Raw genomic sequence first — 26,824 nt, 5'->3', positions numbered from 1 at the left:
AAAGCCCTGAAAGAGAGAAACTTTCAGCCAAGAATACTATACCCATCAAAGCTATCCTTCAAGTACGAAGGAGATATAAAAACATTCACAAATACAGAAAAGATGAGAGAATTTATCATCAGAAAGCCCCCACTCCAGGAAATACTAAAGGGGGTTTTCCAACCAGATTCAAAGAACAAAAGAAAACATAACCCCAAGTAACAGCTCCACCAAGAAAACAATAAAACCAAACTTAAACTGTGACAACAAAAGAAAAAAAAGGGGAGAAAGGATGAAGATTAACAGTAGCAAAGGACGATGAAGCGCAGAAATACTCATAAGAAAGGGTACTACAATGAATATGGTAGGTACCCTTTTCATTACGTAATGGTAACCACCCTTGAAAAAAACACCACAAAAACACTTGACTTAAAAAAGGTAGCAACAGAGGAAAGAAGTATGGAATACAAACAAACAAAAACAAACGATGGAAAAACAAAAGAGAAGAATCAAACAAGATACAAAACTAACAGAAAGCAATTTATAAAATGGCAATAGGGAACCCACAAGTGTCAATAATTACACTAAATGTAAATGGATTAAACTTACCAATAAAAAGACACAGAGTAGCAGAATGGATTAAAAAAGAAAATCCAACTGTATGCTGCCTGCAAGAAACTCATCTAAGCAACAAGGATAAAAACAAATTCAAAGTGAAAGGCTGGAAAACAATACTCCAAGCAAACAACACCCAAAAAAAAGCAGGTGTAGCAATACTCATATCTGATAATGCTGACTACAAGACAGAAAAAGTACTCAGAGACAAAAATGGTCACTTCATAATGATTAAGGGGACACTGAATCAAGAAGACATAACAATCCTTAATATATATGCACCTAACCAAGGAGCACCAAAATATATAAGACAGCTACTTATTGACCTTAAAACAAAAACTGACAAAAATACAATCATACTTGGAGACCTCAATACACCGCTGACGGCTCTAGATCGGTCCTCCAAACAGAGAATCAATAAAGATATAGTGGCCTTAAACGAAATACTACAACACCTGGATATGATAGACATCTACAGGACACTTCATCCCAAAGCGACAGAATATACATTTTTCTCTAGTGTACATGGAACATTCTCAAGAATTGACCATATGTTGGGCCACAAAGACAATATCAGCAAATTTAGAAAAATTGAAATTGTACCAAGCATATTCTCTGATCATAAAGCCTTGAAACTAGAATTCAACTGTAAAAAAGAGGGGGGAAAACCCACAAAATTATGGAAACTAAACAACATACTTCTAAAAAATGAATGGGTCAAAGAAGAAATAAGCGCAGAGATCAAAAGATATATACAGACAAATGAAAATGAAAATACGACATATCAGAATCTCTGGGATGCAGCAAAAGCAGTAATAAGAGGAAAGTTCATATCACTTCAGAACTATATGAACAAACAAGAGAGAGCCGAAGTAAACCACTTAACTTCACACCTTAAGGAGCTAGAAAAAGAAGAACAAAGACAACCCAAAACCAGCCGAAGAAAGGAGATAATAAAAATCAGAGCAGAAATAAACGAAATAGAGAACAGAAAAACTATAGAAAAAATCAATAAAACAAGGAGCTGGTTCTTTGAAAAGATCAACAAAATTGACAAACCCTTGGCAAGACTCACCAAGGAAAAAAGACACAGGACTCAAATAAATAAAATCCAAAATGAAAGAGGAGAAATCACCACAGACATCAAAGATATACAAAGAATTATTGTAGAATACTATGAAAAACTATATGCCACCAAATACAACAATCTAGAAGAAATGGATAAATTCCTAGAACAATACAACCTTCCTAAACTGAGTCATGAAGAAGCAGAAAACCTAAACAGACCAATCAGCAGGGAGGAAATAGAAAAAACTATTAAAAACCTCCCCAAAAATAAAAGTCCAGGCCCTGACGGTTATACTAGTGAATTCTATCAAACATTCAGAGAAGACTTGGTTCCTATTCTACTCAAAGTCTTCCAAAAAATTGAAGAAGAAGCAATACTTCCAAACACATTTTATGAGGCCAACATAACCCTCATACCAAAACCAGGCAAGGATGGCACAAAGAAAGAAAACTACAGACCAATATCTCTAATGAATACAGATGCTAAAATACTAAACAAAATACTGGCAAATCGAATACAACAACATATTAAAAAAATAATACATCATGATCAAGTGGGATTCATCCCAGAATCTCAAGGATGGTTCAACATACGTAAAACGGTTAACGTAATACACCATATCAACAAAACAAAGAACAAAAACCACATGATCTTATCAATAGACGCAGAAAAGGCTTTCGATAAAATACAACACAATTTTATGTTTAAGACTCTTAACAAAATGGGTATAGAAGGAAAATATCTCAACATGATAAAGGCCATATATGATAAACCATCAGCCAACATCATATTAAATGGCGTAAAACTGAGGACTTTCCACCTTAAATCAGGAACAAGACAGGGTTGTCCACTCTCTCCACTCTTATTTAACGTGGTGCTAGAAGTTCTGGCCAGAGCAATCAGACAAGACAAAGAAATAAAAGGCATCCACATCGGAAAAGAAGAAGTAAAGGTATCACTTTTTGCTGATGATATGATCCTATACATCGAAAACCCAAGGGACTCCACAAAAAGATTACTCGAAACAATAAACCAATACAGTAAGGTCGCAGAATACAAAATCAACATACAAAAGTCCATAGCCTTTCTATATGCCAACAATGAAATATTAGAAAACGAACTCAAAAAAATAATCCCCTTCACGATTGCAAAAAATAAAATAAAATACCTAGGAATAAACATAACAAAGAATGTAAAGGACCTATATAACGAAAACTACAAGGCATTGCTAAGAGAAGTAGAAAAAGACACAATGAGATGGAAAAATATTCCTTGTTCTTGGATAGGAAGAATAAATATAATTAAAATGGCCATATTACCCAAAGTAATATATAAATTTAATGCAATTCCCATCAAAATTCCTATGACATTTTTTAAAGAAATGGAACAAAAAATCATAAGATTTATATGGAACTATAAAAAACCCCGAATAGCTAAAGCAATCCTAAGGAAAAAGAATGAAGCTGGGGGCATTACAATACCTGACTTTAAACTATATTATAGGGCCACAATAATCAAAACTGTATGGTATTGGCAGAAAAATAGACACTCAGACCAATGGAACAGAATAGAAAGCCCAGAAATAAAACCACATATATATGGTCAAATAATCTTTGATAAGGGGGCCAACAACACAAAATGGAGAAAAGAAAGCCTCTTCAACAAATGGTGTTGGGAAAACTGGAAAGCCACATGCAAAAGAATGAAACTCGACTACAGCCTGTCCCCGTGTACTAAAATTAATTCAAAATGGATCAAAGACCTAAATATAAGACCTGAAACAATAAAGTACATAGAAGAAGACATAGGTACTAAACTCATGGACCTGGGTTTTAAAGAACATTTTATGAACTTGACTCCAATGGCAAGAGAAGTGAAGGCAAAGATAAATGAATGGGACTACATCAGAATAAAAAGTTTTTGTTCAGCAAGAGAAACTGATATCAAAATAAACAGACAGCCAACTAAATGGGAACTGATATTTTCAAACAATAGCTCAGATAAGGGCCTAATATCCAAAATTTACAAAGAACTCATAAAACTCAACAACAAACAAACAAACAATCCAATAAAAAAATGGGAAGAGGACATGAACAGACACTTCTCCCAGGAAGAAATACAAATGGCCAACAGATATATGAAAAGATGCTCAGCTTCATTAGTTATTAGAGAAATGCAAATCAAAACTACAATGAGATACCACCTCACCCCTGTTAGATTAGCTATTATCAACAAGACGGGCAATAGCAAATGTTGGAGAGGCTGTGGAGAAAAAGGAACCCTCATACACTGTTGGTGGGAATGTAAAGTAGTACAACCACTATGGAGGAAAGTATGGTGGTTCCTCAAAAAACTGCAAATAGAACTACCTTATGACCCAGCAATCCCTCTACTGGGTATATACCCCAAAACCTCAGAATCATTGATACGTAAAGACACATGTAGCCCCATGTTCATTGCAGCACTGTTCACAGTGGCCAAGACATGGAAACAACCAAAAAGCCCTTCAATAGAAGACTGGATAAAGAAGATGTGGCACATATACACTATGGAATACTACTCAGCCATAAGAAATGATGACATCAGATCATTTACAGCAAAATGGTGGGATCTTGATAACATTATACGGAGTGAAATAAGTAAATCAGAAAAAAACAAGAACTACATGATTCCATACATTGGTGGAACATAAAAACGAGACTAAGAGACATGGACAAGAGAGTGGTGGTTACCAGGGGTGGGGGGAGGGAGGACGCAGGAGGGAGGGAGGGAGAGAGTTAGGGGGAGGGGGAGGGGCACAGAGAAAACTAGACAGAGGATGACGGAGGACAATCTGACTCTGGGTGAGGGATATGCAACATAATTTAATGACAAAATAACCTAGACATGTTTTCTTTGAATATATGTACCCTGAATTATTAATGTCATCCCATTAACATCAATAAAAATTTATTAAAAAAAAAAAAAAAAAAGAAATGACATATTTTAGGGTTTAAGGGTTGTTCTCTTGCTCCCTTTTAGTCAAACTTTTAAGCAGAAGATATGGTAGCAACAGATGATGGATGGTAAAAAAAAAACTTATGCAAGGATAGCGGGAACAGACCCTCCTCCGGGGTCAGGTCCCATTAGCACTTACCTGACCCGCGGATCCCACTTAAACTTCGGGGAGCCACTCCAGAGGTTAGGCTGGTGGGCAGATGAAACTACAGGTCCCAAGATGCAGATCTTTATTCTTCCTCCTACGTATTTCGAACGCTCCCCTCGTTGCATTCTGGGAAATGGAGTTTCCTTTGACTCGGCCGTTACACTGTCTAGGAAACCAAGGTCTGAAGGAACCATCTCTCTATTGATCCCGCCCCATGTTGCTTAGGAGATGAGAGACGCCAAATCTTGGTCATTGTCGGCTCAGGGCAGAACAGGTGGAGAGAGAAATCCTCTGAGGTCTGTACTTCGAGGGCAGCCATGGAGAACTCGGACGGCTCCTACCAGGAATTGTGCAGCAGTAGGCAATATCAGTTTGAGCTCGGACCCACAGACTTGCTGGAGCGCAAGGGCTCCCTGACTCTCCGCTCGCGTCACAAGAAATACTCGAATCCGGTGTTGGTGTATTCCTGGTGAGCGAGCTCTCCGAAGTTCCTTATTCCTGGTTCTGGGGTAGGGAGAAAAGCAGATGGGATTGGGAGGAGAGGAAAGGAGAGTAATAAAAGACAAGGGTGGAGAGGAGAGAATAAACAGAAGGGAATGACAATAGAGGAAGAGAACAGAGAGAAAGAAGGAAAAAGAATGAAGAGGTGAGAAAAAAAAAGGGATGAGACGAGAGAGAGAGAGAGAGAGAGAGAGAGAGAGAGAGAGAGAGAGAGAACGAGAACTGGGAGAGGAGAGATGAGAAAAGAAAGGCTCTGGTCCCATTTGGCTCAGCGGTAGAGCATCAGCCCGGTGTGTGGAAGTCCCCGGTTAGACTTTGGGCAAGGCACACAGAAGAAGCAACCATCTGCTTCTCCACCCCCCCCTCCCCCTTCTCCTGCAGCCATGGCTCGAAAGAGCAAGTTGGCCCTGGGCGTTGAGGATGGCGCCATGGCCTCGCCTCAGGTGCTAAAATGGTTCAATTTCTGAAGCAGCATCCCCAACTGGGCAGAACATCAGACGTAGAGGGGTTGCCTGGTGGATACTGGTTGGGGCACATGTGGGAGTCTGTCTCTCCATCTCCCTGTCTCTCACTTGATTTAAAAAAATAAAAGAAGAGAAAAGAAAGGGAAACATCTTCAAAGGAGAGGTTGAAAGGGTAGGAATGCAAGTTGGGAAAGGAGGAGGAAATAGGAGAGGTCTCGAAGAGTAGCTCCCCAGCCTACACTGGGACCTGCTGCAGCCAGGCACCTGGCCACCAGAGGTCATAGATCACCCATGTGCGGCATGCACATGGAAATCATGTTTCTGAGACAAATACTTACTCGAGGGCCCATTAGGAGGAGGTCAGGGGTCCAGCAGGAGGGAGATGTTTGTTCAGAGGATGGTCTCCAGGACTGTCATTTTGGGGACATTGAGGCACACTCAATGATTTGAAAGATGTCCCTAGACTACTTAGGGCTCTTCTGGCCAGAGACTGCAAGCTGGCATTTCCCACTGCGTAAGGCCAACAATTTGTTTGGCATGTACTGTGTTTTTATTTAAAAAATAATAATTTTCCACATTTAAAACCAGGAGATTATACATAAAAATTCAATACTGTGTCTTTTTTTGAAAAGTTGAAAGGCCTGGCAACAGGATTTTTTCCTCCAATGTGATTGTCCTGGAGCTGAGCACTGACTATGGAAGATGCGAGTTCTCTTTGGTAATTTCACTCATATAGGTCCTTTCTTGGCCCCAGAAGGATTTGCTTTACTTCTTTTACCTTAGACCTTGGGTTTGAAATTCACTTAGAGATTCTTTTGTTTTATTAAATATTGCAGTACCGATAGCAAAATCATGACATAACTGGGAGAAAAATGGAGACTTTTGCTGCCATTAGGATTCTGTCCTTTGGGTCAATTTTCCTGTCTATATTGTTCACAATAATTACTTTCTGTATTTGCAATTCTCTGGGGTAGAGAGCAGGAGGTGAGAAGTGAAAAGAAGTCTCAAAGCTTGTCTTCTTTATATTTTTGCCAGTGACAGAAGATGAATGATTTTGGCTTTAGCTCTAAAGCTGAGTCCTTCTTGATCCCATTCATTCATGCAATATATTGAGTCCTGCCGTTTCTGTCTTGCAAACTTTCTACAGCCTATTCTTTATTTTTACAAACCTTTATTTCTTATCTCTAAAACTGACTGCCTATTTTGAATTCAGTATGAGAGGTTATATAGATTTTATGTCCAAAGCTACATAAAGAAACAAAAATTCTCTTTTAGCCTCATACAGGGCTTACATCATAGCTCTCAAGCAAAACCCTAACTCTCTCTTGATTCTGTTACTTCATAAGGATTTAGGTCATGATATAAAATGCTCCTAGAAATTGTTACAGAGAAAGATATTTTTCACGTGGATAGGGCTTTGCTCTTTTCTTCATTGATTTGAGATGTTGCCTTGTGAACACTGTAGACATCAATAGCGAACCCACAGAAGAATGTAATGGGAAAGAGAGGAGTTTGGTTGAGAAGAAGAGTAGTGTAACACTGAAAGTCATGCTGATCACTGCTGGAAATGTAGAGTTCTCATGCAGTGTGTTTCAGAAAAAAGGTTTAGGAGCAGGAAGAAATCAATTCAATACAACTAACATTTGTGTGCCATACGCTTTGCTATGTGTTGGAGACAAAGAGGTGGGTAAAGGAGATTCAATGAGATAACTTATGTAAAACATTTACATCATGTCTGAAACATAGTCAGCAGTTAATAATATGTTGTAGCTAATATGATTTATTTAGTATAACATAATGGTTAAAAGCTTGGAATCTAGGTTGAACACCAAGTTTGCAGCTTGTGATATGGCAAGTTATGACTGCTCTGGTTCTATGTTTCTGCAACTGTAAAATGGGGACAATAGAATTCTTATAAGATTAAACAAGGTATTATATGTGAAGCACCTTTTACTATGTAGCCTGGCATATATACAATAGTAAACACAGAATGTTTTGGGACATGTATATGGGACATGTTCAGTGACCTCAAGGAATTTCATAGGACAGTAAAGGAGGATGTCAGTAATCTTATTAGTGTAAAATCGAAATAGGTATAAGAGGCAAAGGGAACAGGAAGGAGAAGTCAGTGTGTGGGAGGGGGAGGTTCCTGAATAGGGTTTAGAATGAAGAATAAGAGCTTCATACGTACACAATAGAAAACAGTCAAATGCAATGGAATTGTAAAGTAGCAGCCTCATAGGGAAGTAGAAGTAGTTCTCTATAGTTGGCAAATACAGTTGATCCTCGTTATTTGTGAATTTTGTAATTGCAAATTGTCTACTTGCTAAAATTTATTTGTAACCCCAAATCAATACCCATGGCAATTTCATGGTCATTTAAGGACATGTGCAGAGAAGCAAAAATTTTGAGTCACTGCCCATACACATTCCCAGTTGAGGTCAAAGTGACACTCTAGACCCTGGCTGGTGGCTCAATGGATGGAGCATCAGACCAACATGTGGACATCCCAGGTTCTATTCTCAGTCAGGGCACACAGGAAAAGGAACCATCTGCTTCTCCCCCCTCCCTCTCCCGCTTCTCCCTTTCTTCCCTTCTCACAGCCAGTGGCTTGATTTGTTCCAGCATAGCCCTGGGCACTAAGGATAGCTTGGTTGGTCTTAGCACATCACCCTCAGGCACTAAAAATAGATCAATACTCAAGCATTGGCCCTAGACAGGGGTTTCCAGGTGGATGTGGGAGACTGCCTCACTATCTCACCTTCTCAATGCCTCACTATCTCACCTTCTCAATACCTAAAAAAAAAAAAAAGTGGCACTCTGCCTTTTTGTTTTAGCGTTGATACCGTGAACAAGTATTCTTTTCAGTCTATCTAGTTCCACTTTATTTATTTAATTTTGCATTTTGATGCTTTTTGCTGGTTATTTCATTGTTAAAATGGTCCTAAAACTTAGTGCTGAAGTGCTGTCTAGTGTTCCTAAGTGCAAGAAGTGTGTGATGGGGAGAAAACTCATGTGTTACATAAGTTTAATTCAGGTATAAGTTATAGTGCTATTGGATGTTAGTTCAATGTCAATCAACAATATGTTTTAAATAAGGTGTCTCTAACTAGAAACACATATAAAATCAGATTGTATATTGATTTGTTGATGAAAATGGCTCACAGGAACCAAATCCTATACATATTTCTTTTCTTTTTTGTGAATGTGTGACAGAGACAGAGAGAGGGACAGATAGGGATAGACTAACAGGAAGGGAGAGGGATGAGAAGCATCAGTTCTTCTTTGTGGCATCTTAGTTGTTTGTTAACTGCTTTCTCATATGTGCCTTGACCCGGGAGCTACAGCAGAGTAAGTGACCCCTTGCTCAATTCAGTAACGTTGGGCTTCAAGCCAGTGACCTTTGAGCTCAAGTCAGTGACCATGGGGTCATATTTATCATCCCACGCTCAAGTCAGCGACACCATGCTCAAGCTGGTGAGCCATCCTCAGGCCGATGAGCCCGTGCTCAAGCCTACGACCTCGAAGTTTCGAACCTGGGTCCTCTGCGTCCTAGTCCAATGCTCTATCCACAGCGCCACCACCTGGTCAGGCCAAATGCTATATTTCTAAGCTAGTTGTGCTGCTGGCACATTTTTTTTTGGCACCCAACCAGTCATCAAGATCTTTCCTTAAAAAAAACTGCATGAAGTTCAAATTGGATAAACTTTCAAATGAATAATGTTATTGACCATTTTGTTTTTATACATTCTGGTCATAACTGTTTGCATTCTGTTGACTTATTTTATTACATATTAAACTTCTAGTGAATTTTAATCTTTTATTAAAGATTAACACTTACTACTTATAAAACACCATTTGAATTGCCTCTCAACGGAGTACTCAATCAATTAAGTGACTATACCTATATAGAAAATAGAGTTGATGACTGAGAGAAATTGTGACTTACCTACTTTAAACATTGGATGATTCCTGTGTTTCTGTTCGATTTCACATATTTAAAACAGTTGTGTATAAAGGGATATACCCAGAAAGGTTGTTAGAGGTTTCTGGCTCATAACTAGGATGAGACATTGCCTAGGAGCCATTTCTTTCTTGCAGCTGTAATGGTGGGTAGAGGACCCTATCACCTGCATCATACCATGATGATTCTGAGTGAGAGAGGCCTTTTCTAGAGATTATCTTTCTCTATTCAGTTCTGTAGCATTTATGGAGCTATATCATTAGGTAATTCCATCAGGAATTCTGAATTGAGGGAACATTTTCTCTTGAGATATCTCCGCACTCACTGGAACAAAGTAATACTAAGAACCAGAACAACTATATTTGTCCTTAAATTCTCTGGTGTGAGGCTAGCTCTTATATTTATTTATTTTTACTTTTACTTATCCTTTCCTTGGCCAAATCAACATTCAATAATAAGTGATAAAAATTTAAAGCAAAAAAAAAAAATTCATTGGAATTCTCATTGAGATAGTTCATGTTTTGATCTCCATGGTGACAGAGTTTAAAGAGCTCAGGTTAATTTTATATATTTGTAATTTCAATTACTGTTTTCTCTTGCCTATATTAATGGAGCCGGGGCATTTTATACCCTCCTTCCACACCCCATAATAGGAAGAAAACAGAAAGAGAAGGGGAAAAAAAGGAATAAAAATAAAATGTGGTCATAATTGTGGGAAAGGGATAGCATGAGTCCATAATAAAACCAGAGTTGACTTTCACAGATGTAATACTGATGTCATAGAATGACATCAAAACCCCATCTTTGGTTACTTCTGTGTAAGTGAACTTAGTAAGGTATAATGCGTTAGATTTCTGATTGGAATGGTAAAGAATTTAAAATGGGAGCTAAGCTGTGCTTTTCCTAGTTGTAGTGCATGACTTACCAGGGACTAACAGGTAATAAGGAGATTTTCGGTTAATATAGAGACAAATAGTATTTACCCTTTAAAGAGATATTTGTACACTGCCCACAAAAATTAGGGGATATTTTATAGATTCCTATTCATTTTGAAATATCCCCTAATTTTTGTGAGCAGTATATTTTTTAACTCATACTCAAAAAAATATAAATTCTATCATGTGACCATTTGAGATGATATAATAGTAGGCCAATAACATGGATATATATTCACTGTCTAGTGCAGGGGTCCCCAAACTTTTTACACAGGGGGCCAGTTCACTGCCCCTCAGACCGTTGAAGGGCCAGACTATAAAAAAAAAAACTATGAACAAATCCCTATGCACACTGCACATATCTTATTTTAAAGTAAAAAAAAACAAAACAGGAAAAAATACAATATTTAAAATAAAGAACAAATAAATTTAAATCAACAAACTGACCAGTATTTCAGTGGGAACTTTGCTCCTCTCACTGACCACCAATGAAAGAGGTGCCCCTTCTGGAAGTGCGGCAGGGCCGGATAAATGGCCTCAGGGGGCCGCATGCGGCCCGCGGGCTGTAGTTTGGGGACCCCTGGTCTAGTGGGTAGCAGAATTAGAAATTTGCACACAAATGCCATGCATATATAACATTTATTTTCTAAAACTGATCCTCATAGCTTTTCAACTGTTGGCTACGAGAGAAAAATTCAAACATGCCAATTAAAGGGTAGCTCTGTTTCTTAGAGTTAGATTAAAACCATCTCTTAGAACAGTGCCCCAAAACCATCTCTTTCAAAACAGTGCCCACTCTTTCTAAGACCTTCTTCCTCCACCCTCTGTTTCCCCTGGTGTTTGTGTGTATACGAGGGTCTGAGGTTATGTGATATTTTGGTGGTGGGGGAGTGAGGACCCCAGATCTATGTGTGGGTCCTTGTTCTTTCTCACCTTACCCTTTATTCAATTTCTGTGCCTACTGCTGGTAAATTGGTGACAGTCTACTTGGTTTGTTAGGATCTGATATCTTTGCTTGCAGACTCAGTTCTACTTTGACTCTTGTTGGTACTACAGATCCTATGTCAGGCTTGTCCTTCCTGAGCCCCAGACTTAGGCTGGTCACACCACAGCCACTGTAGTAGGTGCACTTCCATCCCTCACCATGGCAACCCCGCAGCTGGCTCACTAACACTCAACTGAGCTTCCACCAAATACCCTGTAGAGAGGCTATGCATATGCCATGGTTTTCCCAGGATAGGTTAGCTCTCATTGGCCTGAAATTTAATTAAATATCTCTCTTTTACTTTCTAAAGTGACCTGCTTTAAAATATAAGGTTTAAGATCACTCTATCTGTCCTATGTTTGGGAGCTTCTCGGTTTTGTTGTTAATAGAAGCTTATGAATTTTAAATCTTTTACTTCTCAACAATCTCCAACTTTCAAAAAAAGGTCTCCTTCAGCACTCAAAAATTCCATTCTTTTTTGTTAGAGGTTAATCAGCAACACTTTATTTTTCTTCATATTCCTGGCACAATAATCCTGAATGTTCCCAAGGCAAATGTGGATGCCTCTGATTTATTAGAGCAAATGTTATTTTAAAGAGTGAAGCAAAGTACAAATGTTAATATTTAAAAATATTACCTCAGTATAAGTGAGCAAGAAAAAAGAGTACTATGTATTGAATTCTTTTATTAAAAGTATGCCTATATGTATTGAGGAGAGACTGAAAGGATATTTACCGTGTAACACAATAGTTACTGCTGAATGGTGGATTTATTGTTTCTTTGATCTTTTTTTCTCTTTGCCACTTCTACATTTGCCATAATGAACATGTATTATTTTCATTAAAATTACTTTAAAATTTTTTATTTTTTATATCTTTTTCCCCTGGTGCAAACATTCTCTACATGATCAGAATTTAGACAGAATACTTCATCTTTTTCAGAGTCTGAGTCACTTTTCATAGTTTATTATAAGTCTTTTTTAAATATCTTTTTAATGGCTAGTTTATGTTGGATAAAAAGGATGATGCTATTCACATTCATTTGGTTTAACCACCCTTTCATTCTGTGTTCTATAATGGTAGGTCCTACACCATGGTTATTTTAAATCTAGTCCTATGTTATTCCTCAACATACGTACCTACCCACAAATGTTCTTGAATGTAGTAGTTTTGGGATATGGGGAAGCACCTTATTTTCTATTTTTCAAGATACAATGCAGGAAATGCATCCTTTGTCCTGGCTACATTTTTCTTTCAATGCTATTGTCTTTTATGAAGTTCCAATCAAATTATTTTTCTAAAATCTTGTGTTTATAGAATCCTTGTGCCTTGACCTTTGTGTGATGTTTTGCTGAACTTAATTGGCAAGGGCCAAGAAAAACCAGTGTTGCTTACAAGATGAACCCTTGTAAGACAGAGTATTTCAGGACAGGAATTTCCCCATGTGGGTATACTTGGATTAGGAAATATCATTGCTGTTTACAAGTACCTCTACCTGAGCCAACTCCCTACCCTCGGAACCTTTTCCCACCAGGACCCCAGGAACCACCAGAGCCCCCTCCTCTTTCCTTCATAGACAGCTACAAGTACTTTTGTTAAATCAAGTTTTCTTTCTCCTATCTCACTGATGATCCCTTCTAGTTAAGGGTGTGGGAAGTTAGAGAGAAGGTAGGAAGAATGTGGAGCTCAGTGATAAGGAGGGGTTGAGTCTGTGAACGTCAGGACCAAGCTCAGAATTTTTAATAGCCCTGGAACTGGTATTGTTAGATGAACTTTTCTCTGAGTTGGCCTGGGAAGCCACCACATTGGTACCATTTTCTGTGTGTACTGGTTAGTATTTTGGTTACAAGTGACAGATACTCAGCTTGCGCTAGCCTAATGAAGCAAGAGAGTGTATTAGCTCAGGATATTCAAAGAATGATTGATTACTAGGTAAGGAGGGCAGGGATGTAGTTCAATCTTAGAAACAACTGGAATAAGGGATGCAAATGCAACCAACCTCATTTCCTGTTTCCTCTGTCCTTTTATTTGTGTGGTTTGATTCATCTTACCATTGAATACTATGGGGAAACGTGGCTGTTCCAGTCATGGAATTTATATCTCACATCTTCATCCTACAAAGAAAGATGTATTTTAAGGTATTTTCAGTTCAGAATCATAAATTTCAGGTGACATTTCCATTCCTGAGCCAAGTATCTGTTTGGGCTCATCTGACTGGGCAAGGTTAAATGGAAATATGATAGCTCCCTAATAGCCATGGGGCAAGGTAGACTAACCCAGGAGAAAGAAGTGCGGGGCTGGCAATCTTATAGATATCTACTGTATTCCATCCTATTCTATAGATGTTATATCCTACCCTTTCCTATAGATCTACTGTATCCCATCCTATTCTATGGATATCTACTATATAATTGAATAGCTACTAGAGTGGAGAATGAATTCCAAATTCCAAAGACCCAATTTTACAGCAAAAGTTTAGAATACAACCTATTAATATATTGGGGATTTCCTATATTTGCTGTTATTTTGACTTTGAATTATGTTCTTCCCACATCCACCCAAACCAGTACCAACCCAATCAGTTTTTAAAAATTGACCTTACACCAGAAGCTGGAAAAGACAAGGAGGGTTTCCTTCCTAGAGCTTTCAAAGGAAGCATGGCCCTGCTGACAGCTTGACTTCAGACATCTAGTCTCCTGAACTATGAGAGAATAAATTCCTGTTATTCTAGGCCTTCAAGTTTGTGGTAATTTGTGATGGTAGCCCTAGGAGTCAAAAACACTAACTAAATACATGTTGAACAAAATAAAATTTTTTAAAATAAAAATAAAAAATAAAGTAAAAATTGGCCTTAGATTTAATGAGCAGAAAACAGAATCTTGTGTGGAGATTAGATGAACAGATCTTTTTTTTTTTTTTTTGTATTTTTCTGAAGTTGGAAACTGGGAGAGACAAACAGACTCCCGCATGCGCCCGACCGGGATCCACCCGGCACGCCCACCAGGGGCAACGCTCTGCCCACCAGGGGGCGATGCTCTGCCCCTCCGGGGCGTCGCTCTGCCAAGACCAGAGCCACTCTAGCGCCTGGGGCAGAGGCCAAGGAGCCATCCCCAGCGCCCAGGCCATCTTTGCTCCAATGGAGCCTTGGCTGTGGGAGGGGAAGAGAGAGACAGAGAGGAAGGAGGAGGGGGTGGAGAAGCAAATGGGCACTTCTCCTATGTGCCCTGGCCAGGAATCGAACCCGGGTCCCCCGCACGCCAGGCCAACGCTCTACCGCTGAGCCAACCGGCCAGGGCCTGAACAGATCTTTATAGTATTTTGATAAAGTTAGTTCTGAATAAATTTGAATATTGTGTTACTGTTTTTGATGGACACTTTTATTACTGTTTTTTTATTTGAAATACAAATTCATATTACTTGTCATTAGTCACTCAGTATATTTTTATTTTGATTTAACTGAATTTTGAAGCATTAACAGAAATAATTAATTGACAGAAAAATTGTGTTTCTTTGTTAAGATGTTAGATCCCTATCAGATTTTTCCAGGTTCAGTCAAATGGGGGAATTAATATATGTCATTTATTTATTGTAAGGACTTTAGTCTCATTTTATAGAAAGTGATAGGAAGAATATTATGAACTGAAAACATGTGAATGATTTGTCACAAATTTTAAATACTTAAAGAAATAAACACCCCCAGGCCCTGGCTGGTTGGCTCAGCGGTAGAGCGTTGGCCTGGCGTGCGGGGGACCCGGGTTCGATTCCCGGCCAGGGCACATAGGAGAAGCGCCCATTTGCTTCTCCACCCCCCCCCCCCCCTTCCTCTCTGTCTCTCTCTTCCCTTCCTGCAGCTGAGGCTCCATTGGAGCAAGGATGGCCCGGGTGCTGGGATGGCTCCTTGGCCTCTGCCCCAGGCTCTAGAGTGGCTCTGGTCGCAGCAGAGCGACGCCCCGGAGGGGCAGAGCGACGCCCCGGAGGGGCAGAGCATTGCCCCCTGGTGGGCAGAGTGTCGCCCCTGGTGGGCGTGCTGGGTGGATCCCGGTCGGGCGCATGCGGGAGTCTGACTGTCTCTCCCCGTTTCCAGCTTCAGAAAAATACAAAAAAAAAAAAATAAATAAACACCCCCAAACAAAAACAAATGAAAAACACTAAGATGCTCTGCCAGAAGTCAGAAACATTACCTGAGCTTTTTTTTGGGGGGGGGGGGGGGAATCACTTAAAAATGTTCATTAAGGAGCACTTTTTTACTTTAAAATGTTTTAAAATTAAATTTATTGAAGTGATATTGGTTAATAAAATTATATAGTTTTCAAGTGTACAATTCTATGCTATAACATCTGTATACTGCATTGTATGCCCACCACCCAAAGTCCGATGTTCTTCTATCACCATGTATTTGGCCCCCTTTACTCTTCACTTCTTCCCTTCCCCTTCTCCTCTGGTAACCAATATATGGTTGTCTGTGTTTATAAGTTTTTGTTTGTTTTCCTTGTTTGTTTATTTGTTTAAAGAGCTACTTTTTGAATGGCATTTGTTGCAGACACTCTGTTGGGTCTGGGATTGGACAGTGAACAAGACATCCTCCCTTCCCTTAGGAGATCAGGATTATAGTGAGACAGAAATAAGGCTAACCAGGCGATTACTATGCACTGTGATACATGCTAGGATTGGGGTATGCAGGCCGCTCTGGGAACATCCAAGAGAAGCAATTAGGCCTATTAGATCAGGGAAAGTTTTCTAGAGGAGGTTATCTGAGCTGCTAGGATTTACATGGAGAACTAAAGGTGCCACATTAGTTAGTTTTCAACTGAGGTCATTATACTACCACTTTTCTCAGAATTTTTGGAAATATGTACAGGCATTTTAGATTGCATAATGACTGGTAGCTAGTGATGTCAAGTGTGTGATTGCAAAAATTGTGACTCTTAGTTCTAGTGGTAGCCATGCCAGCTAAACAGCATTTACTCATCTATCCATATGATGCCTAATCTACATATCTACAAGCTTACAGACAGATGTGTCAGGAGAATAGAGCTAACATGTGTCTAGGGTCAGCACATTAAGTCTAGCCAGTTTGCATATGGTGTGCATAGCAGGATGCAGACAACAAACCCCTAATAGAGCTAGTCACAGAAAACAACCCCCCACTCATTACTGTATAAGAATCCTGTATTTTCAGTGTTTAGTGGCACCTGTTCTCATTGTAGGGGTTCGTGCCAACAAAGCATCCAAAATTTCATTGCAGGCAATTTCTTAGAGATTAAGATATTGTAGACTTCTACCCAGAACTCAAAACAATGAGTATGTATATTATGTGAATAATTAGATAAGTTTAATCTAGGTAGACTGTATTTTTTAAAAAAGATTTTATTTATTGATTTTACATGGGTGGGGGAGGGAGAACGAAAAGTACTAACTTGTAGTTGCTTCCCATTAGTTGTCATATGTACCTTGACCACGCAAGGTCACGGTTTCAAACTGGTGGCTTCAGTGTTCCAAGTCAATGCTCTATCCACTGGGCCACCACAGGTCAGGCAGATTGTATGTTTTTTACTGGACTTTCTTTGTATCTCAAACAATCTTATGATAAATATAAATAATTTTGAAAGGCTACCTCTGGTTGGTTTATAGTTATGTTAAAGTGAATATAGTGAGTGAATGGGATCCACTATAGGTCTTCTTGCTCCCACCTGGGCCAATGTACCCCTAGATGAGTAAGCAGGTCAAGGCATGTCAAATGTCCTTCTAGACATTCAAGTACAAATAACAAATTTCCTCCCACAATAAAATCAGCTGGGCCTAGTACTGTTTTGGAGGGTCTCCTTTTTCTTTAACTACTTTTTCTATTACTTCTCTAAAAATTAACTATTTAGACTTCTGTCTTTACTGAGGACAATTTTGGTAAATTGGTTTTTTAGAAAGTTTTATGGTATCTAGCTTTCCAGATATATTTGCATAGACTTATGGGAAGTAGTCTTTAATGATTTAAAATTTTTTTCTTTTATTTTGATGATTATATATTATTTTTTAAACAACTTTATTAAGATGTAATTCACATATCATACAGATAATCTTTTGAAAGTGTATAATTCAATGGCTTTTTGTATAGTCACAGAGCTGTATATACATCAACACAATAGATTTTAGGACATTTTTATTAACCCCAAAAGAAATGCTGTTGCCCCCAAATTTTCCTATCCTTCGAGACCTAGACAACCACTCTTCTATTTTCTCTCTTTATAGATTTGCCTATAATGGACATTTCATATTAATGGAATCATCTAATCATCCTATGTGATGGCTTCTTTTATTGGCATAATACCCTCAAGGTTCATCCATGGTATAGCATGTATGAATACTTTATTTATTTTAATTGCCTAATAATAGTTTATGATATGGATATGACATTTCTCTATTTTTTATACTTCACCTGTCTTTGTTCTTAATTTTCTGGATAGGAGTTTGTCTATTTGTTTACTCACTCATTCTGTTTTTTTAAACTTATTTCATTCTGCTTTTACTTTGAATTATTCTATCATTCTGATTTCTGTTGGCTTGTTAGTTCTTTTTCTGCTTTTGAACTAAATGTTTCATTTATTTATTTTTATTGTTTCATTTTTACTAATATAAATACTTAGACCTTTGAATTTTTTTGTAGGTAGTGTTTTATGTATATCTTATGGATTCTTATAAGTGGTATTTCTATTGGAATTTATGACAAATTCAGCAATTTAAGTTTGTTCTTTGATTTAAGAGTTGTTTGGTAACATGTTTAAATATTCCCAGATATAAGACCAATCTCTTAAAACTGTTGTGAATTTCTAATTTTATTGCATTATTGGCATCTTTTAAATAGATGGATTTTTTTTCTTAATTTTTATGAATGTTTCATGTGCCATTAAAGTTGTATTTTTTAGGCAGGTCACCAGTTATTGGTCTCACTCTTCCCACATGCAGACCATATTCACCCATTTACCCAAGGAAGATGACCCAGAGTCTATCACAGGTCAAATGTCTAAGATCTCCACTTGTTATGCTATAGTCTCTCTACTAATTCTAGCTATGGCTCTACTTGTTTCAAAAGCCTATAAAGCAATAAAACAAATTACCTGCACCCTGTCCATCTATACAGTGTTCAGTGGTGGGACAGGGACAAGGTAGATGCAATAAGTACCGCCCCTCAGAAAGAGGAAGGGTAGAAGTGACAGGACTCTCATTATCCACATTCTTAAATTGTGTCAGGCAGACATTGATGGGGAGACCTACATTGGTCAGGAACGTTCTTTGATTAGATCCTGATGCTGCGTTCTGGCAGCAGCTTTCCTTTCCCATCTCTCTCTGTAGCCCTCAACTCTGTCCATGTGGGACCTTTTCTATTATTCTCCTTGACCACAGCGGCAATGATGTCATAGACAGAATATAGCCTTCTATGGTGTTCAGATTTCTCAGTTCATTTTCTGTCCTCCAAAGTTTGGGTGCCAAAAGATATTTTAAATATTGAACAGATAAAGGCTTTTATATGCAATTTCCCTGGCTTGTTTGGAAGTATACAGTTCTTAAAAGCTTCGTATTATTTGTTTGAATACAATTATTTCCAACTGTTAGTAACTTCTCTCTCAATTCTTTCTAGACAAAGTTCTCAGATTTCTTTATTTTTTATCCTCATAACATTTTGAATGTCACTATGAAACTGTTGTAGTTACGGAAATCAGAAACCCTGAGAACTTCTGTTTGTCCAGCTCCTTAAACTGATATTTGCTTCAGTGCAACTTAATTCACTGGGAGAATCTAGCAATTAGATGAACTTTGCTGCGAGTTCTAGTTTTGATGGAACTTTGTCTCAAAAAAGTCTGTCTCACTTTTCTCTCTTACTGTTTGGGATCTAAATGTGGTTGGCTCTTTTACCATTTCAAGAACCCAAATTTCTAGAATCTCCTATTTTTCCTTTTTCTTCTTGAAAACCAGCCAGTTTCCTGAATTTATTTATCTCCCTCTCACTCTTTTTAAAATACCTTGGCAAAACAACTGTCAGTTAGCAATTCACACACAGAACTGACAAACTGTTTTTCAACCTCTTTCCCAATCTCACTAGATACATGACTTGACTCTTCACCTACTGTGGCTATCAAATGTCTGGCCTTTCCAGCCTCAGATATCAGTTTCCTATTGTCTTCTGCCTGACCTTTAGCTAATACCATATATATTAGATTTTATTACAGTAGCATCCACTCCACTTCTTGTCCCAATTTCTATGTTAGACTAGCTAGGCTTAATCTGTGATAACAAACAACTAAAAAAAAAGTCTCAGTGGTTTAACACATAAAGATGTATTTTCTACTCACATAGGGTCCACTGTAGGTTTTTGGTGGGGGGAGTTGGGCATTCTTCCACGTAGATACTCCAGGATGCAGACTGATTGAGATTCTATCATCTGGAAAGTCATCAATTGCTCTGGAGGGAAAAAAGAATTGAGGATTATACAAGAGCTTTCATTTACTGTGTTGCCCCAGAAATGGCACATATCATTTCTGCTCATATTTATTTATTGGCCAGAACTAGTCTAAAGACCCTACTACCTTCATGGGAGCTGGAAATTTTAACCTCTTGTATTCCTAGAAGAGAAGGAGAAATTGTATTGGAGAGCACAATCTATATCTCAGATGGAAGACTTCTTGTAAAACTTCCTTCCTCTGTTCCCAAAAGTCTGAGCTCTAGGACTAGACTTTTGTCCCTCTAGTTCTGAAGCCATTGCCCTTATACAGTGTTGGCAAACACCCCAAGGACAGCAGCAGCTTTGGTGTTTATAAGTTCTATTTACCCCATTGGTTTCAGGCTTTCATCCAAATGTTGGTCTGGCAATTTCCACGGAATTTTCAAGTAGGTTTACAGTTGTAATACAATAATTATTAGATAATAATAAAAGAAGCCTTGGTCAGTTGGCTTAGTGGTGGAATGTCTCCCTGGTGTGTGGATGTCCTGGATTTGATTCCCAGTCAGGGCACATAGGAGAAGCAACCATCTGCTTCTCCATCCCTACCCGTTCCCTTCTCTGTCTCTCTCTTTCCCTCCTGCAACCATGGCTCTATTGCAGTGGTTCTCAACCTATGGGTCGCGACCCCGGCGGGGTCGCCTAAAGCCATCATAAAATACATAATGCATATCAGGTATTTACATTCCGAATCATAACTGTAGCAAAATTACAGTTATGAAGTAGCCAGCAAAATTATTTTTTGGTTTGGGGGTCACCACAACATGAGTAACTGTATTGTGGGGTCACGGCATTAGAAAGGTTGAGAACCACTGCTCTGTTGGTTCAAGTGCATTGGCCCAGGCACTGAGGATAGCTCCATGGAGCCTCCTCCTCAGGTACTATAAATAGCTCAGTTGCAAGCATGGCCCCAGATGGGCAGAGCATCAGCCTCAGACAGGGGTTGCTGGGTGGATCCCAGTTGGGGTGCATGCAGGAGTCTGTCTCTCTATCTCCCCTCCTATCACTTGGAAAAAATAAGTAAAATAATAGTACAAGAATAAACTCTGTTTCACATACTCACAACTATAAACCTATTTTTGCCAACCCGTGTGTGTGTGTATGTGAGTGTCTGTATGTATGTCTGTGTGTATAATATAGCATTTTCCTTTGTTTTCAATGAGTTTTTTTGCATAGACACAGAAATGTAATTTGGCTGGTGGTGTGAGAGTTCTACCTCTGGGAATCTCATTTCTGAGATTTCTTGCTACTGTCTCTTATCGCCACTTCTTCCAGTTGTTTTTGACTGGGTCTTGGCAGCTTATGGTAGCCTGCATATGTGATGTAATCTGGATTATAACTTCTGATTTTGCCAGCAACTTAAGTTTGCTTGTAATTTTCCCATCTCCTTTCTGTTTTTGCTAGGAAGAAAAGGGAAAATACATATTTATGTAGCTCTGTCCATAAGAGAAGAGTATTTTAGTTCTAGATCCTATTCATAAAGAAAGGCTTGTTCCTTTGTTTCTAATGTAGATGAAATGAATTACTTTCAAATCAAAGAAGCTTGTGTTATATACTTAATATGCATTACTCATGAATTCACAGAAGTGTACATTAAAATGGGCCTTAAGTTCACACAATATAATCTTCCGATGTTATTCTAGAGTAATTAAATTATTTAAGCCAGTAATATTAACAGTATAGGAATAGGAGTTTATACAGGCAATCAGGTGTTTGCTTTTGATTTGGAGCGTGGCAAACTAGTCTTCATGCCACTCATGCCAGGATGTAGGTACACTGCCAAGGTATTCTTTGGACTATAGTAATTACTAATATATAATATACTTTAAAAACCCTGATTCTCTTTAGCCCTACTCTTCTACCACCCAGAAGATTGTTGGTCAGTCAATATAAGCTGTTTCTTGACAGGAGGACCAAAGAAACAGTAAGCAATATACTAGGATTTGAAGATAATTTATATCTAGTTGTCTGAAGATAAAGAAAGAATATCCCGATTCTGATTTGAGTAGGACAGTCCTATTTTTTACCACTGCCAGTGTATGTAGTACCTCATTTCCCTCTAAAAGTATCCCAAGTGGGATAATCAATTGTAATGTCTCTCTACTTAATGTATGTCCCTTTAACTGTTTCACAGTCATTTGTTTGGCAATTATTCAGACTGACACCATTTATTTAACATTTAAATTATTAAGATAGGCAAAAGTTCAAACGTGTTATATTCCTTTTGCTCCTTCCCAATATTTTCCATGGGGCCTCCTATTCTTGAAGATTTTTTTGTGAAGAAAATTCATAATAATAATGGATTGTGTTTACATGCTACTCAATGTATGTTGAGTGAAAAAAATTACTTCGTTTATCTGCCTCCATCTAGAGATTTTTATTTTGAGTGGAGTTTAGGCTTCAAATTCTATGGTTTCATGGTTATAGATGTGCAAATCACATACAGCATGAGACACATTGAAAAACAAAATCTTTCTTCATAACTCAGATGTCACAATATCTCCTGAGTACATAAGATTTTCCTTATGCTTCTGAAAGTACATCTAAAAGTCTCCATTTTTCAACTGCTACATCTTTACCACCAAATAGCATTACTTTAGCATGTAAATTATTAGTCCATGAACTCTTTTTTTTTTTGTATTTTTCCGAAGTTAGAAGCAGGGAGGCAATCAGACAGACTCCTGCATGTGCCCAACCAGGATCTACCCAGCATGCCCACCAGGGGGCGATGCTCTGCCCATCTGGGGCTTTGCTCCATTGTGGCCGGAGCCATTCTAGCGCTTGAGGCAGAGGCCATGGAGCTGTCCTCAGCAGCCAGGCCAACTTTGCTCCAATGGAACCTTGGCTGTGGGAGGGGAAGAGAGAGACAGAGAGGAAGGAGAGGGGGAAGGGTGGAGAAGCAGATGGGCACTTCTCCTGTGTGCCCTGTTTGGAAATCAAACCTGGAACTTCCACACACCAGGCCAACGCTCTACCACTGAGCCAACCGGCTAGAGCCCATTGAACTCTTTAAAGAGGATTGTCAAATGTTTCTTTGCAGTCTTTGATTTTATTGTTTTTATGCTTCTAATGTGTTCAGAAAATATAGCTGACTGTTGAGGGTAATTTTCTTTTAAAGTTCTAAGTAGCAGATGATTATAAAGCCTAATAAAATCTAACCCTTGTTTGGGTTAGATTTACATCAGAACATATAATGGCTGAGAGAATACTTGTGAACTATATAAAATAATTCTAAAATTTTAAATTAACGTATTCTGCCATCTGGAGTCTTAGCTAAACATTTTTAACATCTTTAAATCTGCAAAGAAAATGTGTCTCATGTCAAGTAACCAGAAACTAGTATTCAGCTTGAATTTTCATTGTACTCATATCAGGTATTGCTCAGCTACAAACATTCTTTGCAGTCAGTGTTATGCATATGTATGTTTTCCCATTCAGCAAGTAGATTTATAATTCCTTCTGAGACAAGTTTTTTTTAAGGTTTTATTTACATTCATTTTAGAGAGGGGAGAGAGAGAGAGAAGGGGGAGAGAAGCAGGAAGCATCAACTTCCATATGTGCCTTGACCAGGCAAGCCCATGGTTTTGATCTGGCGACCTTAGCATTCCAGGTGGATGCTTTATCCACTGCGCCACCACAGGTCGAGCATCTCTATATGCATTATTCCCTCTTTATGTATGCTTTTGAAGATTGATCTGGGATACTCTTTATTTTTATAGACATATTTAAAAGCCATTACTTTCAGCATTTGCATTAAAATTACTGTAACAAAATGTAAGAACATTCAATCAATCAACCAACCAATTATTTAAGATTTAATAAGCATTTACAATGTGTTAGACTATGCTCGGCATGGCTGAAATCACAAATATGAATAAAAAAATAAAACTTGTATCTAAGAAGTTCTTAATCTAATGAGAAGGCAAATTAATTAATGGATAGTTATACAACATTAAGAAAGGCATAGCAGTTATAAAGATAATGGTTTCTCCCCACTACAGCCTGAGCTCCCACTGGCTTGAAAATTTTTTATTAAAAAAAAAAAAAGATAATGGTTTCTTTGCAATACCCCTCCCACCTTACCTTCTTCACATAGACATTGGAACATGGAAATCCTAGAGCATAACTTGAAAAGTATCCTATGACCTAATTCCATCCTGTCCTCCACTGACTTTCGGGACAGCCACAGGGAAGCTGCAGGTTTCTCCCTGAGAATACTCTGGACTTTAATTTGTTCAGCCTTGCAACTCACTTAAGGATTTGTATACATTTACTCAAAGGGGGCTTACAGATTTGATTTGATGTGGAATAGCCCAACTCTTATGGTAGGAAATGCAAGCTCACAAAGTACCCAGGAAACAGACCCAGGAGGTCCTCTTGAGAAGGCATGACTTGGGACTATGCTAGGCTGAAGGAGATAGGATAAACAGTTTCTAGAGGGTTCAGGTGATTGTAGGCTTGGTATCTGAAAGGTGTGTACTGGCTGGATATGTTGGGCATTTGTTCAGAGTGGGGCCTGCTCAAGCTGTCTTTGCCCTCCTAGATTCTATTGACCTTGACCCACTTCACATCAGTCTAAGTGGCATTTTTGACAACAGGGTCATGGTTCCAAGCTCCTTTCAGAACAGTTGACAGCTCTGATCCTATCCTGTCAGCCCTTTCCCAATTCCTAATTCTATTCATATTCATATTATTTCTCTCACAGTAGACTAGAGAAAGCAAGCTTCATCTTATGTAATTAAGATTTCTTATATAAAGAAAGTCTTCGGTTCTGGGCTTGATAGATCCAGGTCCTCAGAAGAAGCAAGGCTGCTTGTCAAGGAAGATTCTAACCCTGCTGGCAGGAAGCCCTACGGACCTTTCTCCCAGCAAGAATGTCAGCCTATACCTGAATGCCTGGCACCAAAGACACAACTCTTCATTTAGTCAGCAGCATGGTATATCTGTATTCAAGCTGCTTTGGCCTTGAATTGACTGCTGACCAGCTGCTGTCAAATACATATCTGGGCAAATTAATATCTGCAGAAGCCAACAATGACTTTTTTACTAATCCAGGGTGATGTATGGGCTGTAAAGTCATGTAGCTAGTTTACTGTATAGCTAAATTTATCCCATTTAAAGGATTCAGATTGTTTTTATTTATCTTTGGTGTTAGAGATCTTCTAATTAAAGGTGATAGATGCTTATTTTATTTTTGATGTTCTTATCAAGACAAAATTGGCCATTTTATGTTGGTTCTACAAATTTTGAGGGAAACTTTTGCTGCTTCATGAAACACTCACTGATCTGAGTCTGGTATGCAACTTTTCTCTAGAACTTTCTCAACTTCAGCACTTCTGACACTTTAGGTCAGCTATTTCTTTGTGGCAGGGTTTGTTCTGTGCATTGTAGGATGGGTAGCAGTGCCACTAGATGCCAGTAACAACCCACCCCGCCCAGATGCAACAGCTAACAGTGTCTCCAAACCCGGGCAACTGTCTCAGGGTGTGTGGGAGTGGGGTGGGTGGAGGCTGTGGTCAAAAACTTAAAAAACATTTTTTACCATTGATTTGAAAGAGAAAGAGAGAAGAAGGGAGAGAGAGAAAGAGAGAGAGAGAGAAAGAGAGAGAGAGAGATAAACTCATTGTTCCACTTAGTTTCATTTAGTTGTGCACTCATTGGTTGCTTCTTGTATGTGCCATGATTGGGGATTGAACCTGCGACCTCGGTCCTCCAGGATAACACTCTATTCACTGAACCACCAAGTCAAAACCAAAAATTTTAAATTTACTGTCCCAGAGACATTATAATTTTATTATATTCATTTTATCTGATAAAAAATTTTATTGCAATAAATGACAAGTCATGGCAAGCTGCATGGTGAATAAAAATAAATGTAGGTAGCAAGGAGAACAAGGCTATATAAAGTATATATTTATTATAACTTGATTATTTCTTTCTCACAAAGATGCTGTAAATTAATTAGTATTGATGAGGTACTTAAAAATACCCAACTAAAACATTTATAAATAGACACATTACAGTGGTCCATCATCTATCGCAGGGTTTAAGTTCTAGAACTCCCCACGTTAGCCAAAAATCCGTAAAGTAGCGACCTTATATTTATTTTATTTTATTATATATATATAAAGGCTTTATAGACCTTCCCCACACTCTTATAAACCTTACCCACACTGTTATTAACCTTTCCCAGACTCTTTTTATATTGTTTTCATTTTTTTAAGGCTAGAAATGCTTATTTTACCATAAAAATAATTAAAATAATAAATATATAAAAATACCTATATACTGCAAAATCCCACAATATGGCAAAAAGTCTGTGATACAAAATTAGATATATATAATTTAAAAATCTGCGATACAGTGAGACTGCGAAAAGTGAACCACAATATGGCGAGGGACGACTGTATTATTTTACATAATAATATTTTGTATGTATATGTCACTTGTCATTCCCAATACATTAATTCATTTTTTTATTCAAGATATTATTTTCAGTTTATCTCAAGGAAATTAAGACATAAGCCAATGTCCACCGGACATAATATAAAGTCACGAAATTAATTTACTCTTCCATTTCTTTATAATACCTTACTCACTTTTACTGTAGTATTATATATAGCAAATATGTATTTAACATATAGTAAATAAACTATTTAAAATGTATATAAAAATATAAA

The 26,824-nt window shown here is 38.2% G+C and overlaps 1 protein-coding gene across 1 annotated transcript in view; it reads left to right on the top strand.

The window, feature by feature from the left end:
• Positions 1 to 5,097: 5,097 nt before the first annotated feature.
• CFAP95 (cilia and flagella associated protein 95) overlaps positions 5,098 to 26,824 on the top strand; it is a 100,626-nt gene continuing 78,899 nt past the window's right edge. Inside the window, exon 1 of the mRNA XM_066365676.1 lies at positions 5,098 to 5,277. Coding sequence (XP_066221773.1) covers positions 5,126 to 5,277 — 152 coding nt within the window. The 5' untranslated portion in view covers positions 5,098 to 5,125. The remainder of the gene's footprint in view (positions 5,278 to 26,824) is intronic.

Source organism: Saccopteryx leptura, chromosome 2, assembly GCF_036850995.1.
Source record: "Saccopteryx leptura isolate mSacLep1 chromosome 2, mSacLep1_pri_phased_curated, whole genome shotgun sequence".
Lineage (NCBI taxonomy): Eukaryota > Metazoa > Chordata > Mammalia > Chiroptera > Emballonuridae > Saccopteryx > Saccopteryx leptura.
The sequence above is the reverse complement of the archived record's forward strand: the minus strand, read 5'-3'. Positions and strand labels throughout refer to the sequence as shown.